A 23,551-nucleotide genomic window follows, 5' to 3' on the forward strand; every position below is an offset into this window, starting at 1 on the left:
CAAGCGTGTAAGAAGGCACACCGTCAGCATAGGTTCGCGCACCCCCTTAGCCCCTCCTCCCTGCCCTCTCCCTGCCTAGAAGAGGCGCTCGACGGAGGAGCAGGGGTTAGTCAGCCAGCCTGGTGTGCACCGCTCTTCACGTCCTGTCTGCACAGCTCAGAGGGGAGCGCAGACCATGCCCTCCCCGGAGGCCACCCTGGTCCTACTGCTCCTGGGAGCTCTCTCGCTGGCCCAAGGTGAGTGGCTTTCCCTGATGGGACTAGCTGGAAATAAGATGCCAGGATGATGCCACGCACGAGCTTCTCCTGAGGGCACACGCACTCCTCCAGGAGCCAGTGATGCTAACTCTCTCCGGAGGCTGGAAGGAGCAGAGGCCTCTGGGAGCGGAACAGGAAGCTGGAAGTGTCTTGGAGCCAACTGCATCCAATGGCATCTTTCCTACCTCCTGCAGAATTTCCTCCAGGTAGCAGTTGGAGGAAATTGCATGAGAATAAATTATGTGAGAAAGATATGTGGGTTAACTGACCACACATTTTTTTTCTATTTCTTGCTCAATTTGGAATCAGGGCCAAAGTACACGGTGCAAGTTAAGCAGGATCTCCAAAGTGCCTTCAGAATCAAAATAGGCTTGTTCACACATGTGCCATACACAGAGTCCTTACCTTGGAAGGTACAGTGTGTAATTTAAAAGGAAAGGATCTGCATCTTCCTGTGAGTACTCAAAGCTCTAAATATATATTTGCCCATGTGCCACTGGTTAATGGACATGCAGCTATTTGCGCAGCTAAGCAGCTGGCTATCCCAGGGTTCAGGGGCACACAGGCCCACCAAACTCAGGTTACTGCTAGATTTGGTCAGTGCTTAAATTGAGCAGGGGTTTGCCGGTGGGCACCACTTGCACTCATTTTGGGGACCGGCGCTTATTTTTCTTTCAAAGACATTTACAGAGAGCAAGAGGGGACAAACACACAAAATCGAAAGAAGGCAGGAGAGAAAGACGAAAAAACCATCACAAAGAGAGAAAGCAGGGACCGACAAGAAAGAGCGGCAGGGAGTGTCTGGTAGTGGATTAAAGAGGCCTGGGGTGAATTCAAGACTACACAGCCATTGTATCTGGTGCGCTGACATTAAATAGCGCTGGCCGGAGGCTTAAAACAAAGCTTTTGCGCCGGCACACTTTCTTTTACAAATTAAGCACTGATTTTAGTAGCCAGACAGCAGTCATGGGACTCATGTCCTTTGCTTGTTCTGGGGCCCCTGGCTCCCTTTCTACACTAGTGTTAGGGAAATATTTATTTATGTTTTTTATGAAGCGCTGAATGATGCATTTCTACCACCTCACAGCGCTTTACAGGAAGCGGGGTTAGCGGGAGGATTGCAAGAAGCATCACGCAGTCTGGGCGGATCTGCTTGAGCACGAGTGGTTGAAGTGGGTAAGATCTGAGGGGCACGAAGTGCCCATATTTTTTTATTTTAAGAAAACCAGGTCCCCTACTTTTTGTGAAAAGACAGCCATCCCGGGACGGTTGCTTCAGCTGAAGTGTAAGGCAGGTAGTCTCCTGTGCTGTGAAACCTCGGAAGGGACAGGCAGCTAAACAAGCCTCCCTGCCAGGGGGCCTGCTGCCTGAAAGAATGTAAATGTGCACAACTAGTTAATTTGCAAATGTAAAGGGTGCCTGGGAGCCGGCACTGGCTTTAATTGATAGAATCACTGTAATCTGCCTGATGACACAGATTTATTCTTATTGAGTGGGATTGCAAGGGAGTTACCAGTTCTTTATAAAAGAAATTGCACTATGCATAGTCTGGGCATTACTAAAAATCAATATTTTAGAAGCACTTTTTTATCTGAAATCTTTTTGTGCATTTTGTAGCCTATCTTACACTGGGTGTGAAGCAAGTTTGAAATAGTGACTTACATATTCACAGCGCTTTCTGTCACAGACTGGGACCTCATAGCACTAAACGTACACAAGTCACTTCTTTTGAATGAATAATTTCCTGTATTCCTGCAGGAGAGAGTAATACACTATAGTAAGAAATGAGGCCCTGATTTAATATTTTTTTGCGCTGCATTACTGCCATTTATTGATGCGAAAGCGAGCAAACTTACAAAATGCAACTGTATTTCGTAAGTTTGTGCCGTTTTGTAAGTTTGCGCCGCTTTTGCGTCAAATAAAAACGGTAATGCCAGCCAAAAAAAGTTTAAATCAGGGCCTTAGTGTGCATATATATGAGCATCAGGGCTACCGAAATTTCCATTTCACCATGTAGTTTTTTGAACATCTACTTATGTCCACCGGTGACCAGTGGAACAACCACGGGAAATTATTGAAAAATACCAAGTAAAACGAAACAATTTTGGATATTAGAAAGACGTTCTGCAGTTCAATTGGGATCGCCTGTCAGCAATATTCGTTCTGTAGTTCATTAGGAGGCATAAGAGGTTAACAAAAGTGTTTAACATTTATTTGGTAAATGGCGCTATTTCGCCATACGAAGGATACATTTTACGGACAAATTGCGACTCATTTTCACGCACCCATAGTTGCCAAGTTTTCCAGGTCCATGTGTTACTGGTGAAGCCAGTCCCGTTTTTCCCTAGAATTCTGGGACTTGTAGTTCTATTATTACACCAGTATAAAACCAGACGAGAAGTCCCAGAATTCTAGGAAAAAATGGGGGCTTGAGTAAGTTGCCGCACATGGGCCTGGAAACGAGGCAGCTATGCACATGGGGGAAAAGCTGTGGTTTTGCAAATGTAGACACTTTTGAAAAGTATTGTTATACACATGTGGAGCACGCTGGCACACATAGGGTTGGCTATTGATGCAGCAATCCTAAAGGAGCATAAATAAGGGATAAGATATGTGTATCAATGTAATTCACAACAATGATCTTTAAAGTGAAAGGATGGGCTGGATACGCAATGTGTGTGACTGCTTTGTTGTGTGTGACTGTATGCATCTCGTGCTTAATTAGTGAAAAGAAATAGGTGGCAGGCCTTCGTCAGGAGGCCACTGCAGCTTGTGCCACAGAAATCGGTGGCAGGCCCTTGTCAGGAGGCCACTGCAGCTTGTACCACATAAATAGGTGGCAGGCCCTTGTCAGGAGGCCACTGCAGCTTGTACCACTCATCGCTCCTGCCAGCGTTACCACTGGCAGTACCAAGAGGGGCGGCTCCTCCATGAGGGCGGGGGAGCATTGCGCCCCCGCCAACAGCGCAGCTGCAAAACCTTTTCAAGAAGACAGTAATAACCTTGGTTTATTATCGTTTTCTTAAAAAGGGGCAGGGCATTGGGGTTGACGAGCACTTGAGGGGAGTGCACAGACCTCCCTTCAGAGCGCCTGTGTGTTTGGCCGGCTGTCTCGGGCTGGCTAAACACACACGCGCAGTAGGCTCTCTCCCGCCGGCACTGTGTTGCCGGGCTGGAGAGAGCAGGCCAGGCTCTCAGTCTGCCTGGGAGCGCTCCCAGCCAATCCTAATGTTGCTCTGAGCAGCGTCAGGATTGGCCGCAAGGCATGCTGGGAGCCTGTGCCTGCAGCGAGGAGACGGAGGAGTGGAGCAGCGTGCTGCGGAGGAGGGACGTGGGTTTTTAAGTTTTGTTTTTTAAATTAAATATTTATCATCCCCACGCGCCGCCCCGCCCCTTCTGATTGTCACGAGGTGCGACTGAGTACCAACACCACTACTAACCATCACACTCCTACAAGTGCAACGATTCTGAGTATTCCAGGCCCTCAAAGCTTTAAAAATGGATTGAGTGGCAGGTATTAGTTATTTTCAATGTAGTTTGAATAAACAAACAACTATTGCTTCGCTGAATTCTAAATGAGACATACCGTGGCACCATGTGGCAGACTGTCAAAAGTGCTGGTGTTGACAATTAAGTGCCGGTGCAGAGCACCGGCGACCAGGAGCCCACACTGGCTCAAATGAAGCACTCTATGCCTTTGTATGTCTCAGACTTTGCTTCATTTGATGACATGGGCGCAGTCTACATCGTCTTTCGGTGTACTCCTTCACTATAAATAAGGGCACAATCAACATATGTTTCACGCCTGTCATTAGTAATCTTTTTGTTACTCGTTTCATTAACATATGTCTTCATTGAATGATATAGCTTATTAAAAGATCCACCTCTCCTTGACAATCCAGTGTCGTATCTTATTATTCAAAGAATAAACTAAAACATTTGGGGGCAGATTTAACAGCCCCTAGTGCCTCCTTGCGCTACATTAGCATAATTTATTTTTACGCTAATGTGGCCCAACAAGGCCAAAATTGCAGCACCAAATTTACAAAGTGGTGCAATGCATTCATTGCGCCACTTTGTAACCCTTTGTGCTACATTATGCCTGCGCCAGGCATAATATATGCAAAGGGGGGTGTTCCCCCGTTAGGAGGGATGAAAAAATGGCGCAAAGAAATCTTAAAGATTTCTTTCCATCTTTTTTTTCGGCACTTTTAATGCCTGCTCAGAGCAGGCGCTAAAAGGATACTTCCATTGGTTTCAATGGGCCTCAATGGGCTTTGCAGGATTAGCATCAACACTTTTGACGCTAATCCTGCAAAGCTCCGAACTAGCATAACATTTTTTGACACTAGTTCCCCTAACTACCGCCATGACACACTGTATACTTAGATACGGATCACACATTGTGGCGTTAGGGGACACTAAGAGGCGCAAGAAAAGTGGCGATGCGTTGGGTGCAGCCACTTTCTTAAATCTGCCCTTTGAGTTTTAGCAAGAATGACATGAGCCGTGATGGAAACACCTAAAATTTCGGTTAGAAGCTACTTGTCCATTTGCAAGAGCGATGAAACTCAAAATTATTTGTCTGTTGTCCCCAATTCACAACATTGGTGTATTCTGGCAAGTTTTCGTTTGGGCGCCGTACATAGTACGGTTGCATTCCCCAAAAGAGGGCAGTGGGGGAAGGAAGGACAAGCTAACTTGTCCTTGTGATGGAAAAGCTGGTCAGTCCACACTGCACTGTCAACAAGAGCAGACCTCCTAGAGTTAGAAAGTTTTTCAACTGAACTGTAAACTGAAATCATCCCTGGAATGAATGTTCAAACAAGCCCCCCACTGAAGGAAGCCACGACTCAAATGGGCACCAGGGAGCTCTCACTGTGGGGTCATGGTAGCCCAACATGCTCTGAAGCAGGCCCCTAACAAGCAGCCCACTGGGAAAATCCCAGAGGAGCGGATTGGCCAGCCCAGCCGTTTCCTCCCAATTTCTCCTTCACATTGAGAACTTAGCAGTGAGGCAAAGATGGGAGAACCTGGGCTGCCAACCTCAGCCAAGGGGAAATACATAATTATGGGAACGATTAGGAAATGTGCAAATCCAGGTGAAGGACTGAGAGCAAAGTCATTGGCATGGAGCCCTGTACAGAGAAAATCAAAGCAGGGAATGGAGAAACTGAGAAGGACATCATGGAGTCAAACACGTGCAACAACAGGATCACTACTCTTTAAACCAGGACCAGACAACATGGGAGCCTTCTGAGTCAGCACAAGTTATTTAAAAACCATACATTAATTCTATCTTGTAGACTGAGATTAAATTGGAGCTTTGGTAACAGCCAAGGAAACAAAATTAGGATCCTGGACTTCCCACCAGTTCCTGAAAACACTGATATCAGTTTTAACAATTCACTGTTTTCCACTGAGATACTTGGCTAAGCAACAGCTGAGGTCAGTGTGGTGTATAAAACATCTTGGATAGGAATATAGAGCCATTCAGGCAAGGTGACTGGAGTTGTATGATCAGTGGAGAACTCAGTTACCCAGAGCAGAGAGACGAGGTGACCTGATTTGCCATCAAGAACTGACCTTTGGCAATTGATCACTCACTCAGCGGCGACACCAGGACTAGTGACTCCTTAGAAAGGAATTGAGTCCTTTTGTATTGAAGCAATCAACCTAGCATCTTGAGGGCCTGTGAGTTCTGCAGGCCGGTAAACCCTGTGTTTTCGCAACAAAATGCTATTCTGGACTTCCTAGATGCAATCAAAAGAAAAATGAATTGCAAAAGAATAATTGCCCAATGAGCTCTTTTGCCCATCATGAGAGCACTGTAATGTCACTATCAGTGGTTCAAGCAAGAATCACTCCCACATTTGTGTTTGGCCTTCTTTCTCCAGCCAATTCCCCTCAACCACTTAAGCTTCAGCACAAACAGATCTGGAACTTTCAGGACTAAAGGATGTTCAAAGTCTGATCATTGAATGGTTTCAATATGTCGGGCTAAGGTGTACTTCTTGAGTCACCCTCATGTTCTGGTGACCACTGCATGGATTGTGTTTAGCTTTTCAATGAACAGATTAACTAAAAGTGCAATCCATGGCTAAGGGTGACAGAGATGAGCTTTGGGGCTTTCACTTTTTGGCAAGGGATCCTGTCCAAGACCAGTTACAATTCTTGCGTGAAAATCACTAGAAGGTCTCATTGAAGTTGTAGGTGACAGCAATCTTGTCCTGTGGCCTTTTTCACCATTTAGTGGTCCCCAGGATACTCCACCGCTGCGAGTTCATCAGTTGAAGCTGCTGAGGTCTCTCTTATAATAACTGCAGGTTGCCCAGACCGTGGCTGTGCAACACCTTTGGTTAGTTGGTGAATTTGATTTCATGTCCCCTTGATTAAACGAAGAGCTTTAGCTTCCGTCTGCATGCATGGTTGTAAATTTTTGAGTGGTCCATGCTTGAAGCGCCCCCTTACTTCTTAAACTATGAGTCCTTCTATAAGCCGAAGTTTCATATATGGAACCATCTGAGGTCTTTGTGTCTCTATTCTATATTAGCAGAGGAAAGTTAGTCGTCCCCCCTCTGTTCTAGCACCCATACTGTGGAAAACTTCTCTCTCTCTCCCTCCAAAATTCTGTTTCTTTTGTCCAAAGATCAAATTAGAGTATGTGTTCCTAGGATCAGATTCCCTCTTAGTGGCAAGAATTCATTTGATGTATGTGTGCTTGATTAACTTCTGTTTAATGTCCCCCAAGGATATAGGTCTATCATTAGGGACTCTGTAATTTTGGACATCCCTCGTGATAGTCAACATCTTTGGATACACTTCACGCGCCTTGAGCAGTGGCTACTTAACTCACCCCAAAATTAGAAAATGTATGCAGACTGCTCTGTGCAGGGTCAAGGAAACTGACCTATTCACAGTCCATATATGGTGGTTCATGTTCACTACTTGTTACCCACATCCTGAGAGGCAAAGTCAGCTTACTGATGCTAAATTAACATGTGGTCACTGGAGAACCACTGCTAGGTACACTCTACAAACAAGTATTAAATGAATAAAAGCCAAGTCAGAAGAGCAGAAGTGAAAGACTACATTGAAATTCTTCCCAGAAGGCGGAAAAGAGGTACTTCGTGGAAAAGACAATGGTGTGCTTGGGCAGCCCCCAGTGACGCATGCTGGAAGTGTGTAAGAAGCGGAGGCTAGTGATCTTTTAGCGGGGTTTTTGAACAGTTGCGTGGAAGCAGGAAACATGAGTTCCTACTCACCACCCTTCTTGGGTGACAGCACAGCAGGAAGGGGGGTGGATTAAAGTGGGGAGTGGGAAGCCTCAGGATAGGTGCCACCCCTCGTGTTGATTGTGGGTGGAGTGAGTGGGCTTCACCTTGAAGCTCAGACCTTCTGGAGAAGAAACACCATGGCATATGGACCTTGAGGGGCACCTTAAATACAGAGGGATGGGAACAGTTCAGGCAAGAGACAAACGTCCAGATTTACTAAGGCTTTGCGCCACCCCAAAAAGATATAAAGCAACACAAACTCTTGCAAGGATGTGTATTGTCCATCAGAAAATTTGTTTTGTGCTGGACAGGTGCCATTATCTCAGTGCAAAGACACTTTTTGTGTTGCTTTGCGTCGTGGCGTGGGGTACTTGCTGGGGCATTACTGTGTATTTACTGAGGGGGATGAGTGCAAATACACAAGGTTTTGACACAAAGCCCAATCTACTAAGAATGCAAGACCAGTGGCATAACAAAACTTGAAGGGGCCCCCCTGCAAAGTACATGGAGCCCCCCCCAAGTCTTAGTCAGGAGCTCTCAGGCGGGGTACTGTGCTGAGAGGGAACCCTGGAGTTCGAGGGCCCTCTGCACCGCAGGGGCTGCCGGGGCCTAAGTTACGCCACTGTGCGAGACTGAGTCTGTGTCAAAAACTGACACTGTCATGAAGCAAGCGTTGAGAAGCAGATCCCAATATGTGGTGTCCTACAAAGCTTGCCTAGGCATAGGAACTGATCCTGCAAGAGCATGCTTCAAGTCAAATTCCTATGCTTGTCAATGCACACTCATCTCAGCACCGTGGTGTGAGGCAGTGCGCCTGCATGGCAGCCTAATCAGGGTGCCAGAGCAGAGGATGGCAGCATCAGTGGGCAAGGGTTAATAGATATGATGCAGCACTATATCTCCCCCTTGTGCAATGAAACTCAGCAAATTTGGTTTCTACGTTGCGAGAAAAATTACTAAATTTGGCCCAAAATGCTAATCAGTACTTGGGCTAACACCAGAACGCACATACTACTAATAAATACTTGTATTCACTATCCTTGAGTAAGAACCAGGATTACAGGTGAGCAATACAGGGCTACCTCAGAATGCACTCTTTAGGAACGCAAGTGGGGCCCACTGTTCATATGGTGTCCTTGATGAGCTGACAAACATTATAGGGTTTGTGGTTCCCTCAGTGGCACAGTCAGAAATGAAAAGTTGCACAATGTCTCCTGGCAGCCTAGATCAGATGCACTTATCTCTTCCAGAAGCAGCATTTAAAAGAGGAAGTGTGTTCTGTGTAGGTGCTACTTATGGACTACATTGTTCTAAGTTGTAGATTTATGTTATTGTTAGGAAGTTCTTTAAAGGTGCTGCAGAGTTCTGAAGTGGCATTAAAAGATGTGATGCATAATGGTAGCCTCCGGTCTTGAAATGAAATTCATTCAGTACTCAGTATGTGCCTGAAATACACTGACCCTCTAAATAATGCCCCAGGTTAAAATGAGAGGATAGCAGATGATAGGGCCTGGGGATATCTCCAGGGTAGGATGATCACTCTGGGTCTTACCTGCCTAGAATAAGGAATTCAGGAAAGTCTTACAGTCCCTGATGATCTACACTGAATGCAGGCTGAGTGTTAGGGCAGATGAACAGCACCACACAGTATTTGGGATGCACGAGGACTCCAGGTTTCCCAGGCGGAAGGGATGCAGTGGCCGTTGCCATGCCAGGGAGGTGTGGTCCTCCCCAGGCACTTTTCAAGATTCTTGACTGGCAGTGAAAGGTAAGTTTTCTGATTTTTCATGAAAACACTCAATGCAACTTTTACAATGACAAACAGAAAATGACGAAAGAAAGTATACAAAATTTTGGTGCCTTTCAAGGTTTGGTGCATGGTCTGTAGCTTTTTTAATTTTCAAGAGTTCCCTAGTTGCCTGACCTTAGCTGACTCAGAAAATTCTAGGGAGTTGGTGCACCACCACCATTGTTACCGCCATCAATAACATCCACATATTTATTACCACCACCATTGTTTCTACAACCAGTACTACCATTACCACCAACACCACTGTCGTCATTATAACTACCATAACCACCAGCATCACCCACACTGTCACCACCCTTGCCACCGCCATTACCACCACCACACTTACCATTTCATGACAACTATCACCAGCCACATCTCAAAAATTACAACACCACTAGCACCACCACTGTTTCCAAAATTACCATCACCATTACCATGACCACTACAGCGACTATCTTTACCACCATATTTACTACTACCACCAATACCAGAATTACCAGCCTCACCATTCCCAACATCACAACCATTATGACCACCCCATCGCCATTTTTAATCCACCACCACTATTGCCGCCATCAATGGCAGCTGGTGGTTAGAGCATGGAGGGCACACACACATACGCATGGACATTCACTTACACCCACGCATTTGCAAACACACACACACCTATTCACATCACACAGTCACATATACACATGCATTCACACATGCACATATGCATGCACCAAACATTAAATAAAAACATAGGGCCATATTTATGAGCCCAGTTGTGTGTCACTTGCACCCAAGCCCAAAATTAGATTTATGAAGCTATGCAAGGCTACCTTGCATTGCCCTGAGTGGCTTCATCAATCTGGAGTAAAGCAATGTAGTACAAATCGCTGCAATGCGTCACTCTGCCCCTGGGAGGCATTCCATGGATGTCACATGGGTGCTTCCACACAACATTCATGGAATTTGATGCATTTCCAGATTTACCATACGTGGTAGACCTGGTAATGCGCCTAAATGCTATGCCTTCCGAAGTGATGCGTAATGAGCAGAAATATCTGTATTTCTCCTTGTTACACGCCTCACGGGATTGTTTTTGTGCAGGAAGGTGCTAGCGCCGGAACAAAGGAAGGAATGCACCGTATTCTTTTAAATATGGTGCAACCCTGCCGTTTTCCTGCGACGCAGCACAAGGTGACTTGCTGCACTGCGTCACATCCTCATAAATATGCCCCACAACACTTATCTTCTACAGCATCTCTGGAGGGAAGACACAGAGGTTTAAGGAGGGTTGGGACTGCCGCCTCCTATCATTTGCTCACCATGGCCAATGAGAAGAAGTGGCAGTTTCTACCTTGTCACAGAGTGGGATGGAGTCAGTGAGAGTTGCTGTGATGAGGTGTCAGTGATAGACACTTATCGGCCAGGGCACTTCAAGGCTTAAAACTTAAGTGCCCAGGTCTGAGGATTTCATTCATGCTCCTCCTCATCATTAGGGGGAGGTCCTCTAAGCACTTTTTCTAGGCTGAGGAGGTCACACGCACAGGAGCTGTCACATCTTCAGCCCAGCAAAGTTCAGCTCAGGCAGCCAGGCACCTGCGTATTTAGCGCAAGTTTAGCACCTGGCTGCCTGGCCTGCACATAAATAATGTCTGTCAGGCTAACCTTTCCTCAGCCTGACAGACACTCTTCATGTTGGGAAAAAAACACCACCACTGTTTCCAGCACTACCGAGATTACCATGACCACTACTGCGACTACCGTTAACACCATAATTACTACGACCATCAATACCATAATTACCAGCTTCACCATTCCCAACATCACCACATTACAACCACCACCTTTAAACCACCACCACTATTGACACCATTAACATCACCACTGTTCCCACCACTATTCAATACCGTAATGACCACCGAAATTACAGCCTCCATTACTATCATCGCCACCTCTATTACAATTACAACCATTTCCTCTACAACCATTGCCACCACTTCCAATATCATCAACATTACCACCACGGCTACCACAACCGCCACCATTACCACAACCAACTCAACCCCCGTCACCACCATTATTTTCCCTACCACCACCACATCATCACCATCACCATCGTCACCATAACCACCACCATCACTACATTACCACTAACACCATTACAACAACCACTCTTATCAACACCAAGATCATCACGTGTCAGCAATACCACTAACACCATTAACTACCACTATCAATCACACCACTATCACCACTATCACCATCACTACACCATCACATCACCACTATCATTACCGCTACCAGCTCTACCACAACAACTCCAGCCCCTATCACCATTATCACCAGTGCTACCACAATTATCACCATCAATTCCACTGCTAATGCCATCAGTTTCACCATCACCACCACTGTCACCAGCTTTACCAGTACTACCGCTCTCAACATCACCAGTACTGCCACCACTTCGACTAGGTCTACCATCCCCACTACATCCAACATCAACACTACTGCCACCATCACCACAATGATGTAATGTGTTTGTGTGTAAGAGCACAATGTTTGACAAATTTATGACTCTATAAGAGAAATGGTGATGTGGGTAGGTGTGTAGGAGACTGTGTGTGTGTGTGTGTGTTGTGTGTGTGTGTGTGCTCTCAGTTATTGAACAGACCAACTCAATTGGTTTTGCCAATGATTGTTTAAAAGTGTGACAAGATTGTTCTGTAAGTTATCAACCAGTCAGTGACAGAGGTGAGACTGCTGTTCGCCCTCACTACAGGTAATTTCCTGCGCAGGTTAGTTTGCAGGTGTGGCAAGTGAGACCGGCCGTATGGAGTGAAAGGTATGTGTTTGCACAACTGGCTGTCAGTAAACGCTCATCTCACCCTTATGAAGTGCACTCCATCAAGGTTCGTCCTGCAGTGGTGTTTTCTAATAACATGACTGTTCAGTAATTTGACATTGTGGGAACTGGAGGGGTCTTTGTCGGTGAGACAGCAGCTCTTGCAACAGGAGTTAGGGATCTTTCGACTGGTGCAATACGCATACATATATTTTTGTAGTATATTGTATATTCGAAACAGAACTTCCCCATAGCACATTTTTATGGAAAATAATGGGACTGAGCCATAGGGAACCACATGATGTGCCCAGAATCACACAATGAAATCGCTTAAGAAGTCCAGCATTCTAATTGAGATCTCCTGGATCCAAAATCTACACCTTTATCTCTAGAGCAGTGTCTTTGAACCTTTTGACTTCTGTGGACCCCTACTTTATCATTACTGGATCTTGGGGACCCCCACTGAATCATTATCAGAATCTGTGGACCCCCCACCTCACTGAGTCACCACTGGAAGCTGGGGACTCCAGCCTAAACATTGTTTGAACAGCAAAACAATATAGAAAAAATGCAGAGACACGCACTCATCAAACACATACGATAATCCACATGATATAATTTGCAAACAAATAAAGATTAAAAAAAAAATATATTAATAGGAAGGTTGTAGCTTTTCTAAATTTAATTGAAGCCACACATTGTCCATACTATATTCTGTTTGATGCACCTGCACTGCTCCCACGAATCGGTCTGAGGATACTAATTTAATTTGTAGCCTCTAATTTCAAATTCCTTGACTTTTACAGTATGTTTTAAAATTTACATTTGTACATTTATCCACTTTATTTATATACACTTTATTAATCTGTTAACATTATTTCATTTTCTAACTAGTCGCGGACCCCCTGAGGAGGCTTTCTGGAACCCCAGGGGTCCCCGGACCACAGGTTGGGAAACACTGCTCTAGAGTATTTGTTCCTTATGTGAGCTTACAAGGACTTAATAAGGCAACCTGTGGCCTTTGCTAGTAGTAAACTTACTAGTAGTAACTTATCTTTGTGAATACCGAAAAGTAGTAAAGTTACACTTTTGGTCAAGTAAGACTTTTGGTCTAACTTTACCTTTGTGAATACCGAAAAGTAGTAACGTTAGACTTTTGGTTTAACTTTACCTTTCGAATACCGAAAAGTAGTAAAGTTAGACTTTTGGTCTAACTTTACCTTTGCGAATACCGAAAAGTAGTAAAGTTAGACTTTTGGTCTAACTTTACCTTTGTGGATCGGGCCCTGAGTACGGGCGGACTGTTGATGCCTCTTGTCCCTTTTCTCTTTTTAGTCTTGGTAGGCAAGAGCAAAGATGTCTATGGACCCTTGACCGGACCAGTGCCGATCAACATTGTGGGGATTGATTACAGAGACACAGTGGTTTGGAAGAGCAGTGACAATAAGCATATCGCTAAATGGAAAGATGGTCCGGTTGGTGCCATCGCCTCCGGTTTCCGTCTCCTTAGTAATAAGGCACTACAGGTGGACCAGAACCAGAACATGACATTAATTGTGGAGGTGAATGACGTCAGCGGGACACTCAAAAAGAAGGAAACAATTCAGCTCATTAGAATTGGTAAGTTAACGCACCACTGTCGTAACTTTACTGTTATTTCCAATCAGTGCAGTGAAAATGTATTTCTTTTTAACAGTTTTTCGTAGCATTCCTGTCTTTAATCTCTACTCCTTACCCAGCTGTCAGATCCATTGTACTATCGACAGCACACTCTGCTCTTTAGCTTTCAGTATCCTTTGTTATCATCCACCTGGCAGGCTGAGAGTGGAGAGAGTGGCCGAGATCCTTATGATGGTGTTTAAACAGAATATTGGAAACAGAAATATCATTGGACAAAATATTGTGTCAAGAATATTAATGAAAAAAACATTGTGAAGGTAAGTATCTATTAGTAAGAAATGTTTTACTATATATAGTTCCACATAGGTGCACCTTGACAAAATATATATCTTCAAGGTAGGTAGATATGGAGTGAAGAATAGTAAATCTATAATTACCTATTTGCACTTACCATCTCGATATTTTGGTCCGTGATATTTTTGACACAATATTCTGTCCACACAATATTTTTGCTTCCGATATTATGTCAGCGGTCCACTTATGACTAAAGACATATTCTCACAACACATGGCCAGAGAGACCCTCCAAGGATTTCTTAAAAGCAATCTTGTCTCACCCTTCAGTATCAGGAGCGTAGGGTGAAGAATTACACAAGAGGAGCTGGGTTGGGATGGCACAACACAAACAAAATGCAGCTCAAAGATTAAAAGGCAGCTGAGTTTTGTGGCCATTTAAAGACACAACGCCCTGGAGCAAGTACCTTTATCGGGTATTGAAGCTAAGAGCCACCTTGCAATATTTTGTACGTTTATGATTGGGGGTATTTTATTTCATATAATATGTTGATCTTCTCTTACTCCACTTAGGTCTCAAGTTCAGTTAAATCAAGCTTGAGTAGCACCTCTACTTCTGGGTTCACTCTGCTTTCCAGGAATTGTAGTTTTTTTTATTGTTATAATCTGAGGATTTCTTACCCCAGAGTGCAAAGCTAAAGAGTGGATGTGCTAGCCACAACTCACCTCTCTTAGTTTGGATCTGCATGTGACTGATCATGGCCTGGATAAGGGAACCAGGGAGGTTCACATAATCTGCAGTCCCAGACCCTATGGGACGAATTAATTCTGGACCGCCAGATTGGTGTGCTCCAACTCCCTTACCTGTTACTCCGCTCCCCGAAACCTGAGAATTGTGGCATCTCTGTTGGTGTCTTTAACTCTATTGTGTAAGCTCTTCAGCCCTCGGAAGGAAAACCAGAGGGAGGCTGGCAGATGAATCTTTGCAACAAATGATGTTTTACCACAGTCTGCAAACTACTCAAGGCCTTTTAATAAAGACTGATGTACCAGCGGCACAGCCTTCCTCGCTACACATCACACACTCCCTCTTAGGAAGGACGAGTGTACTATTGACAGACCTCTCTACCCATCAATGATGACTTATTTATCACTGACTCACCACTCTACTCACACCAATGAAATGGTATCTACTAACTAATGACAGCATATTCTAGTTTAGACAGATGTACTACAGACAGCTGCTTACGCCCCTAAATATGTACTTATTTATTACTTGAAGCGCAACCGTCTCACTCCTTGCACTTAAGACTGGTGAACAACTGACAACACAGTGCTCACTCAATAAGGACTTATTTAATTCTGATGAAATGCTTTCCCATGGCCATCAGAAGAGACAGATGAACTACTGATGGCACACTTTGCTGATATTCAACAATAACGTCTTACAGGTAAGGCTGTTTGATTGCCTGCCTGACTAAGCACCCGCGGCTATTTCCTTTGTCGCCCTTTTTAGGTTGAGTCAAGGCAGCGTGCAGCGCTGTCTGCAAGACATGTTATATTCAATCTATGGGCTTTTAACCACGCCCACTCCCACGCCCACTCTTGCCATTCGTTCTTTGTTGTGCCATTCAGAAATCCTGTTTTTTTTAATGCATTGGTTCTGATTCTACCGCCTTTGGGTGCTTGGTTTACATCCAGACGATTTCACTAATTGTTCTTTTTTGTTGTCCATCCTAACACGTCCACAGTTCAGCCTGGTCGGCCATCGCAACACATGGTTACCAGGTGTCTCCACAGCTTTGCACGTCACTTACTCTCCCTGTGCCGTCCCCCTCACCCCTCCCCAACACTGCTTCTGATTTAGCGATTGATAACCATCTCTTTTCAGCGGGTACGATGTGCTAACATTTACCTATCGCTGCAAATGTTTGTTCTTTTTTCTTGGTTATCCGACTGACATACCAGTGATCAAGTCCAATCCCAATCAGGTGGCTGATACTACCTTTTACCTCTTGTTGGCAGATGAATCGCTTAGTATCAAGGAATCTGAAACCTGCAGTTTAACTATGTGTTAATGTAGGAAGTTGGCTCTGTATGTACTATCTCAAAGTGAGAGATAGTGTGCACAGAGTCCAATAGTTCCCCTTAGAGGTTGATAGTGGCAAAATTAGATAATACTAATGCTCTATTTTGTGGGAGTGTGGTCGAGCAGTAGGCTTATCAGAGGGTAGTGTTAAGCATTTGTTGTACACACACAGCCAATAAATGAGGAACACACATTCAAAGACTTAACTCCAGGCCAATAGTTTTTTATACAGATAAATATATTTTCTTCATTTATTTTAGAACCACAGGATTCAATATTTGAGAAGTACATAAAATGCAAGGTACTTCACACAGGTAAGTTAGGAACTTTGAATTAGAGCAGTAACATACACAGTATAGGTTAAAATGGCAAAAAGCTATTTTTAAAGTAGACACTGCAAAAATCAACAGGTCCTGGGGGAGGTAAGTTTGATTAAGTTTCTCAGGTAAGTAAAGCACTTACACAGTCAGTCTCCTAGGCATAGACAGCCCACCTTTGGGGATTCAAGGCAGTTAACGTTTACCTATTGCTACAAATGCTTGTTTTTTTTCTTGGTTATCCGACTGACATACCAGTGATTGAGTCCCCTCCCCATCGGGCAGCTGATACTGCCTTTTACCTCTTTTTCCCACAACAAGGTACATGTATTGTGATAGCCCTCACTTTAATCACCTCACCCACACTGTGAGTTAAGGCAAGGTTAAATACCATCTGCCCAGCCTGAGATATCAGGTAAAACACTAGCCAAGAGACAAGACTGATAATAAAAGCTTAAAGTCCCAAGAGACCACTGCATTAATTTCTGCCATTCTCTTTTCATGTGGTTATGCCCTCTAGGCGCTGACTATATGCTTGCATGACCATGTTTTTTCCGAATGGTATTTAATTGTGGTGTCCTCTAGGGGCTATTCTGAGCATTACAGTCAAGATACTACAATATTTGCTGCACTCGGAAACTCTCCCCATAATGCATTGCAGGGCATTCCTTTTACAAAACATTTTTGCCTATTAACTCACCATGTGGTGGTCCTAGGACAAAGAGACCACCATCAAATTGTTCAGCACGCTCTTCCTGTCTAGGTCATCACTGGGTATCTACACTAGGTTGAGGGGGACCCAACATAATACCCCCTTCCACCAATCAGTGTCTTTTTGAATTCTCTCAAAGATGGAAAGTTTGTTTTATAGCTGGGTATAGTTTGTGTTTTAAGGGCTTTGTTTGTAATATTATTTTAATAGGCCTGAAAATGTGTAATGCTCTAAACCCTTTAGGGGGTAAATATATGGTTACATTGCATTACATTTTATCATTCTCTTTTCAGGTGGTTATGCTCTCTAGGGGCTAACTATGTGGTTACATGACTATTTGTCTTACAAATGCTATTTTTATTGTGGTGCCCTCTAGAGGCTGTTCTGAGCATTACAGTCAAGATACTACAGATTGGATGCTTCTAACCCCGCCGCAGGAATAAACTCCACCATGGATGATTTTATTGATGGGCGGTGGATGTTATGTACAAGGAGATAAAGCTTGCTGGGAGGAGACTGTCCCTTGTTTCCCATAACCATGACCTCCCCTTACTTGCTTCTCCCAGGGCCCAGTCGGTCAACACAGGGCATTCATCATGTGGATGACAAGATGGCAATGGTGCGCTAATTCTAAGGCACAATCTGTCTCACGCTAGCGCTACCACCCGTCTCATCCTTAATGCCACCAAATCCCCCCGCAAAGCGCAAACAGAAAGGCAAGCAGCCCAGACCCACGGCCTCACTGCCTGCTCTGCAGTCTATTCCTCTTGGTAATCCTGACTGCGCTCCAAACTATGACCTCCAGGCTTAGGGGTGTAACAACCAGACTAATGGCCTGATTGAAGCTTTGAAATCTGCCCTGACTGTGATTCTCTTGCCCGTAATGGACTGCATGTTTGCCATTGAACGCAAGCTATCTGAGGCCCTGGCCATGCGGACCAGCTCTGGTACTGGATCCAAGGAAGTTAATAAGTCTGTTGCTGTGATCACAGCCCCGCAGCCAGCTGTTTCTGTAAATTCCCCAGGGGCCCTACTTAGCTGTATTCACCACCACCAGTTCCTGTGCAACCTGGTCCTTCCCTTGGTGATGCTACATTTTATCACCCCCTGGAACCAACTGCTGGCCATCTGCAGGATTTGGACCATTGATCGCCTGGTATGGCCCATCGAAGTGCCAGTTCTGATGCTGTTTTTGACTTACCCCCTGCCTCCTGCCTCTATTTCCTTATCTTAGCCAATGTCCCAAAGCTAAAACTACAGAATGCCAAAAGCTTGGAGCAGCTGATGACCAAGGCCACCCATTGGCTCAATCAACACGTTGACATAATCTCAACCTGTTCCCTAAAGAAAATTTGAGGGGCGTTGTGTCATCATACATTTTGCCAAAGAACTGGTTGCTGAAGAGCTGCTGTGAGCCGTGTATATTGGGGATTGCCAAGCAGAGTAACGTGAAGGTTCTACGTCTCGGGTATTTTTATAGGGCGATGGGCTTCAGGGTTGGGCCCCCAAGAGAGCTATTTGCTGTCAACCTGCTGCCAAGTGCCTCTTTGCGGTGCCTTTTGCCAATTGTTTCTCGGCTCTGGCTGGCTCCTGCAGTAATGATTGACTGGAAAGTTCTTCCCTTGAATGATCTGAAGGTCTGGAGGGGGTGGAATGTCCCGCTATTGGCCCTGACTGTGTTGCACTTTGTAGGGCTCTTGCTCTGCCCTCTACAGCCGTCCAGTACCATAGGGAGGTACGGTCCCTGAGCCTGCCTTAACAGTGTCTGGCACTAAACCTGGGGGTCAACATGCTGAGCTGGAATGTAGCTGGCCTCGCTGTCAAAATTTGCGATGTGCCTTGGCTAGAGCTTGTTAGGGTCGAGCCTGCGTTGCATGCGCTCGCGCATGCGGATCGCTAGCGAGACGCTTTCGGTATTAGAAAAGGGCTCAGAGCCCTGTCGATGTCACGTCAGTGTCTTTCATTGGCAAGTTGGCTTGCCTGTTAGAATCTGCTTCTTTTGATTAGTGGAAGGCACGCATACGTCATGCCTTTTCCGTGGTTCGCCCTCCTCGAGCGCAGCGACCAAATACGGAAAACATGCAAGGCTCGCTGGGGTTGTGGATTACTTTTTCTCTGTTTTCGGAGCGCGATCCCGCTGGGCAGAAGTCGAGCGCTTCGTTAATCGCACTTTTGCCGGTTACGATCATAATTGCACTTTGTGTGAAGTGTACAGCGCGATCGCGCTGTTTTTTTCTTTTAATGCAGGAAAAATCCGGTTGGGAGTTTACAACTGTGAACAGTTGTAACTTCGACAAATGCGAGACCCTAGTGCATTGCTGACCTGGACTATAAGGGAGTTTTTTGTGATGGTCTTACTTTGCACTCAGTCCCTGCTGTTTCTTCAGGAATGTTTAGGGCTCTGGCAGGGTTGGCTCTTTGGTTTAAAGCTTCTTTTGACTGCCTTATTGCCCCAATTCCCACACATAATAGAATAATTCAAGCACTTTTGGTCAAGTAAGCAAAGCCTTTTAAATTTGTGTTAACTCATTTATTATAATGATAATTTTTCCTCTGGCCTAACCCTAAATGTGTTGCCCTCTTTGATTTTATTTCTGATTTGGAATCCAGCCACTTTTCTCATGATGGTGGCTTACACATCTCCCTGGCTGGGCCCTGGGGAGGGGGGGGAGACTCACCCTGATGCTTTTCCCCTTGGTATGAATCCCTTGGATACCTTCATCTGCCCCTGTGACAGCAGAGGTTGGTTGCTACTTCCTTACCGGGCCAGGCTCGATTTGTGCCATGTTTTTGATTGGGGTTCTTCCTCCTTCTTTATCTGTTCCTACTTATGTAGGCGATACAGGACCCCCCGTCATTGATGGCATCTTTGTTAGCAGGAGTTTTTTAGGCTGCATGGGTGATGGTAACATAACCCCCAGCCCTCTGAGCGAGCACAGCCCTCTTTCTGTTACACTGTTCTGCCCAAAGTCTGGTGCGCATGATATTGCCATGGGGGGGTCCCAACTTCTGCCAAGCCTCGATGGGTCATGGTTGGCATGGAAGTCAGCAAATCCGCATGATGTTAAGCGCAGGCTTTGCGTGGAACATCTGGGGCGCCTTTTTGATCGTTTGCATTTATCATACCACTGTTATTAGCACTCATGAATTTCATCTTTTAGGGTCCATTACCAAGAGTATCTCCTCTTCTACTGGTCATGCTCATTCTTGGTTTGACACAAACTGCAGGGAGGCCAATAGATGCTTAAAACGAGCACTGAAAACAACCCAAATGTTGCATCTTTTATATATTAAAGGCCTGGAGGCCATGTTGACGGTCTGGGGCGGGGACCCACTGACTGTAAAGGGACAGGGGGTCCCCGTTCTCCTGAATGGAGACAATGCCGCCCTGATGTCTCAGGCAGCGAGTGGCCTCCAGGCTCTAATGGACGCCTGAGTTGGTTTTATGAGCACCTTGGGGGTTGCACATGAACCTGACCAAACGTTGGCGATGCCATGTGGGCGGAAGTATGCTAAATCACGCTGCGTTGCACTTCAGGGTACCCCCTTGGGTCGAACTCGTGAATTCCCTTATTTGGGGGTACTTTTGACTCACGTAGGTTTTGGGGACCCTGTTTAAAACAGAGTTGTCAGAAGTTTAGTAATTCTCTGGGATGCCTCTTAAGTCTGGTGTCCAAAATAGGAAACAGGTCAGTGATGGTCCTTGTTGAGATTTACGCTAAGAAATGTGTCCTGACCCGCACTTACGGCACTGGTTTGTGGGGGTACAAAGCCATTTAGGGCTTATAAACCGAGGAAAATAGGATCTGTAGATCAGTGCTTAATTTGTGCCGGTTGTTTCCGGTGCTGAGCACCGGCACTTATTTTTGAGGGCCGGGGCTTAGTCGTCTGCCTCAAGCATTTGCTGCGAGCAAAAGACACATGTGGGGAAGACTGAGGACGGGAAAAACGAAAAAGCGTCACAAAGGAAGAATGTAGAAAGCTGCAGGAGTGAGGTGAAGGGGCTGGGAGTGGCTTTATATGGATTGAAGAGGCCCGAGATGGCTTCAGGATTACGGCGCCTCAGTATTCCGTGTTCACACATTTAATTGCAGCAGCCTCGTGTTGAAGAGGAGGGCTTTGGGCACCGGCACCTCTTTATTTACAAATTAAGCACTGCTGTAGATGCTTACTCGGCGTGTTGCCAGGGCCATCCAGCTGTGCATTTCATGAGGAACCGAGCCTGCTGTTTGTAGCAGATATCATCAGACTGGCCCCCCTGATGTTATGGTGCTCTTTCTGGTGAACCCATGGAGACCTCGCTGGATAGGGACATCATCCTGGATTGCTTTGGATGCGGTGTGGGCCTCCGTATCCCGTGGCTCAGGTATGTCAAAGATGTGTACGATAAGCTGGGCAGACCGGACATCTTTGTCTCACCTGGCCACCTTACGGCGAAGGACAAAAACTGGCGAGAAGACACCTCTAGGGACCTTCTGCGTAAGGGAAGGGAAGGTTGTGAATTGCGGAAACCTGCAAATCAGAGTGTGTGCTGGTACAAGCCACCCTCGGCGTGCAAGGTGGAAGGGATAGGACCCTCCTTACAAGGTTCATGTTGGGACTCTTCCGGGGGCAACCTCTCCACTGGATCAGTCTAATCCAAAGCTCTGCCCTGTGATGAGCCCTCCTATTACTGGAAGTAATCTCTGTGAGTCCCTCCCATTTCTCATATGTGAGGTCCTATTTTTATCTAAAAGACACTTTTTTATGACTGGTGAATGAAACATAACCACAATATTTCTCTGCAAAATGTGTGCAATAGACTCCAGCACATCACCCACGTTAAAAAATTAATTAAAGGAAGACGGTATTTTAAACAATCGGTTTAAAAGTTATGCAAGGTAGTCAGATCAAGTTCTTTGCAGAACAGAGCTGGCTCTATCAGGGGCCCCTGAAAGGCTGGGGCCCTGGGCCAGAGACCCCTTTGTCCTGCCTTAAACCGTATCTGACACCTGTTAGAGCGAACCGTAGTAACAATTTACCTGTGTTCGGACGCTCTTTAGGCCGATGAATCTTTTGACTAAGTGGGAACTCTCTGTACTCTTAATCGATCCGTCGCATCAAATCAATAATCAATAACGTACATAAGCAATACCTTGATCAACATAACACTTAATGATTAATCCAGAATACATTTCGGCGAACCCTGACCTTTCAGTCAGGAATAACCACACCAGTTTATTCAAAGTTAGTAAATTTATTTCCCTATATTAACAAAGCTAGCACAATATAAATGTGTCTCAACACCAAATGATAAACATAAATGAACATTAATAGCTGTCCATAACGTCGAAACAAGTGTAATCTATGTAGCATTTGAATAACAAGGCATTCGATAATAGCAATGCAAATCACTAGAACTGTAATCTGTAATGAGCTAATTGCATACATTTAGTCAGCATAGCAAGATCTCAATTGCATCGTGCGACATATGGAATCCTCATCTAACCTCAAATTAGCATCGGCATGTGGGACTTCATGCAAAAACGATTTAGCAACATAAATTTAGAAAACTCCTATCTAGGGCTCTTATCAAAAAATCAGCAGTTGGTTACCTAAAAGGAACACAATGCAATTTTACAATTTCCTTTCATATTTACCAATTACGATCAGCGTACAAGGAAGTCTTTGTCTCACAGGTACCGTTTTTCGATCAGCATGGGACGGGGCAAAGGGCAGGAGTGAACGGGGCAATCGCCTCACGGCGGCAAGTTAAGACTACTACTTCATGCAAAGGGGCAAATCAAAGTTAAAGTCTCTAGGGCAAGAATCATTAAAGTCTCTTTCACTCGATTAGAGAAAGCATCAAAGTCTCTCAAAATGGCGTCGCAGCAAAGTGGGCCATAATAGCTACGAAGTCTGCAAAATGGCGGGTATCGAGCTGGTAATGGCTGCAAAAAGGCTACCTTCTCCTCGTGCACCTGGGTTTTATAGACAACAGTTCGAATCCAGTAGGGTCTCCATTGGATGGTTCATAGGTTAGCTTCAAATTGTCCAATCAAAAACGACAGTTCTCAAGCTTTTACTTAAGCATACATTATCCTTAGAGATGGGTACGCAAGTTGCAACATTGTATAGCAATTAGCTCACTTTCAGAGCCTCCATTGTCCGCACCTGCAAGTCGACCTTGAATTAAAGAGAAAATATGCCAGGCTGGCACGAATCCTTAAGATAAGCATGTGAACAGTTTCTGTGGATAAGTACAGCTTCAAGCAAAAATACACGTTTATTAGCACAGTGGAAAAATACGAGCATCTAAACCGTGAGACCAGGCCACTAGGCCAAAGCCTCCTCTAAAGTAATGCTAAGCTAACGTAGTTCA

General features: G+C 45.2%; 1 protein-coding gene across 1 annotated transcript in view; it reads left to right on the forward strand.

Moving 5' to 3' along the window:
* The first annotated feature begins 125 nt into the window (after positions 1-125).
* Positions 126-23,551, forward strand: part of CD2 (CD2 molecule) — a 76,915-nt gene continuing 53,489 nt past the window's right edge. Inside the window, exons 1-2 of the mRNA XM_069202801.1 lie at positions 126-236; positions 13,495-13,779. Coding sequence (XP_069058902.1) covers positions 176-236; positions 13,495-13,779 — 346 coding nt within the window. The 5' untranslated portion in view covers positions 126-175. The remainder of the gene's footprint in view (positions 237-13,494; positions 13,780-23,551) is intronic.

This window comes from Pleurodeles waltl, chromosome 8 (assembly GCF_031143425.1).
Source record: "Pleurodeles waltl isolate 20211129_DDA chromosome 8, aPleWal1.hap1.20221129, whole genome shotgun sequence".
Taxonomy (NCBI): Eukaryota; Metazoa; Chordata; class Amphibia; order Caudata; family Salamandridae; genus Pleurodeles; species Pleurodeles waltl.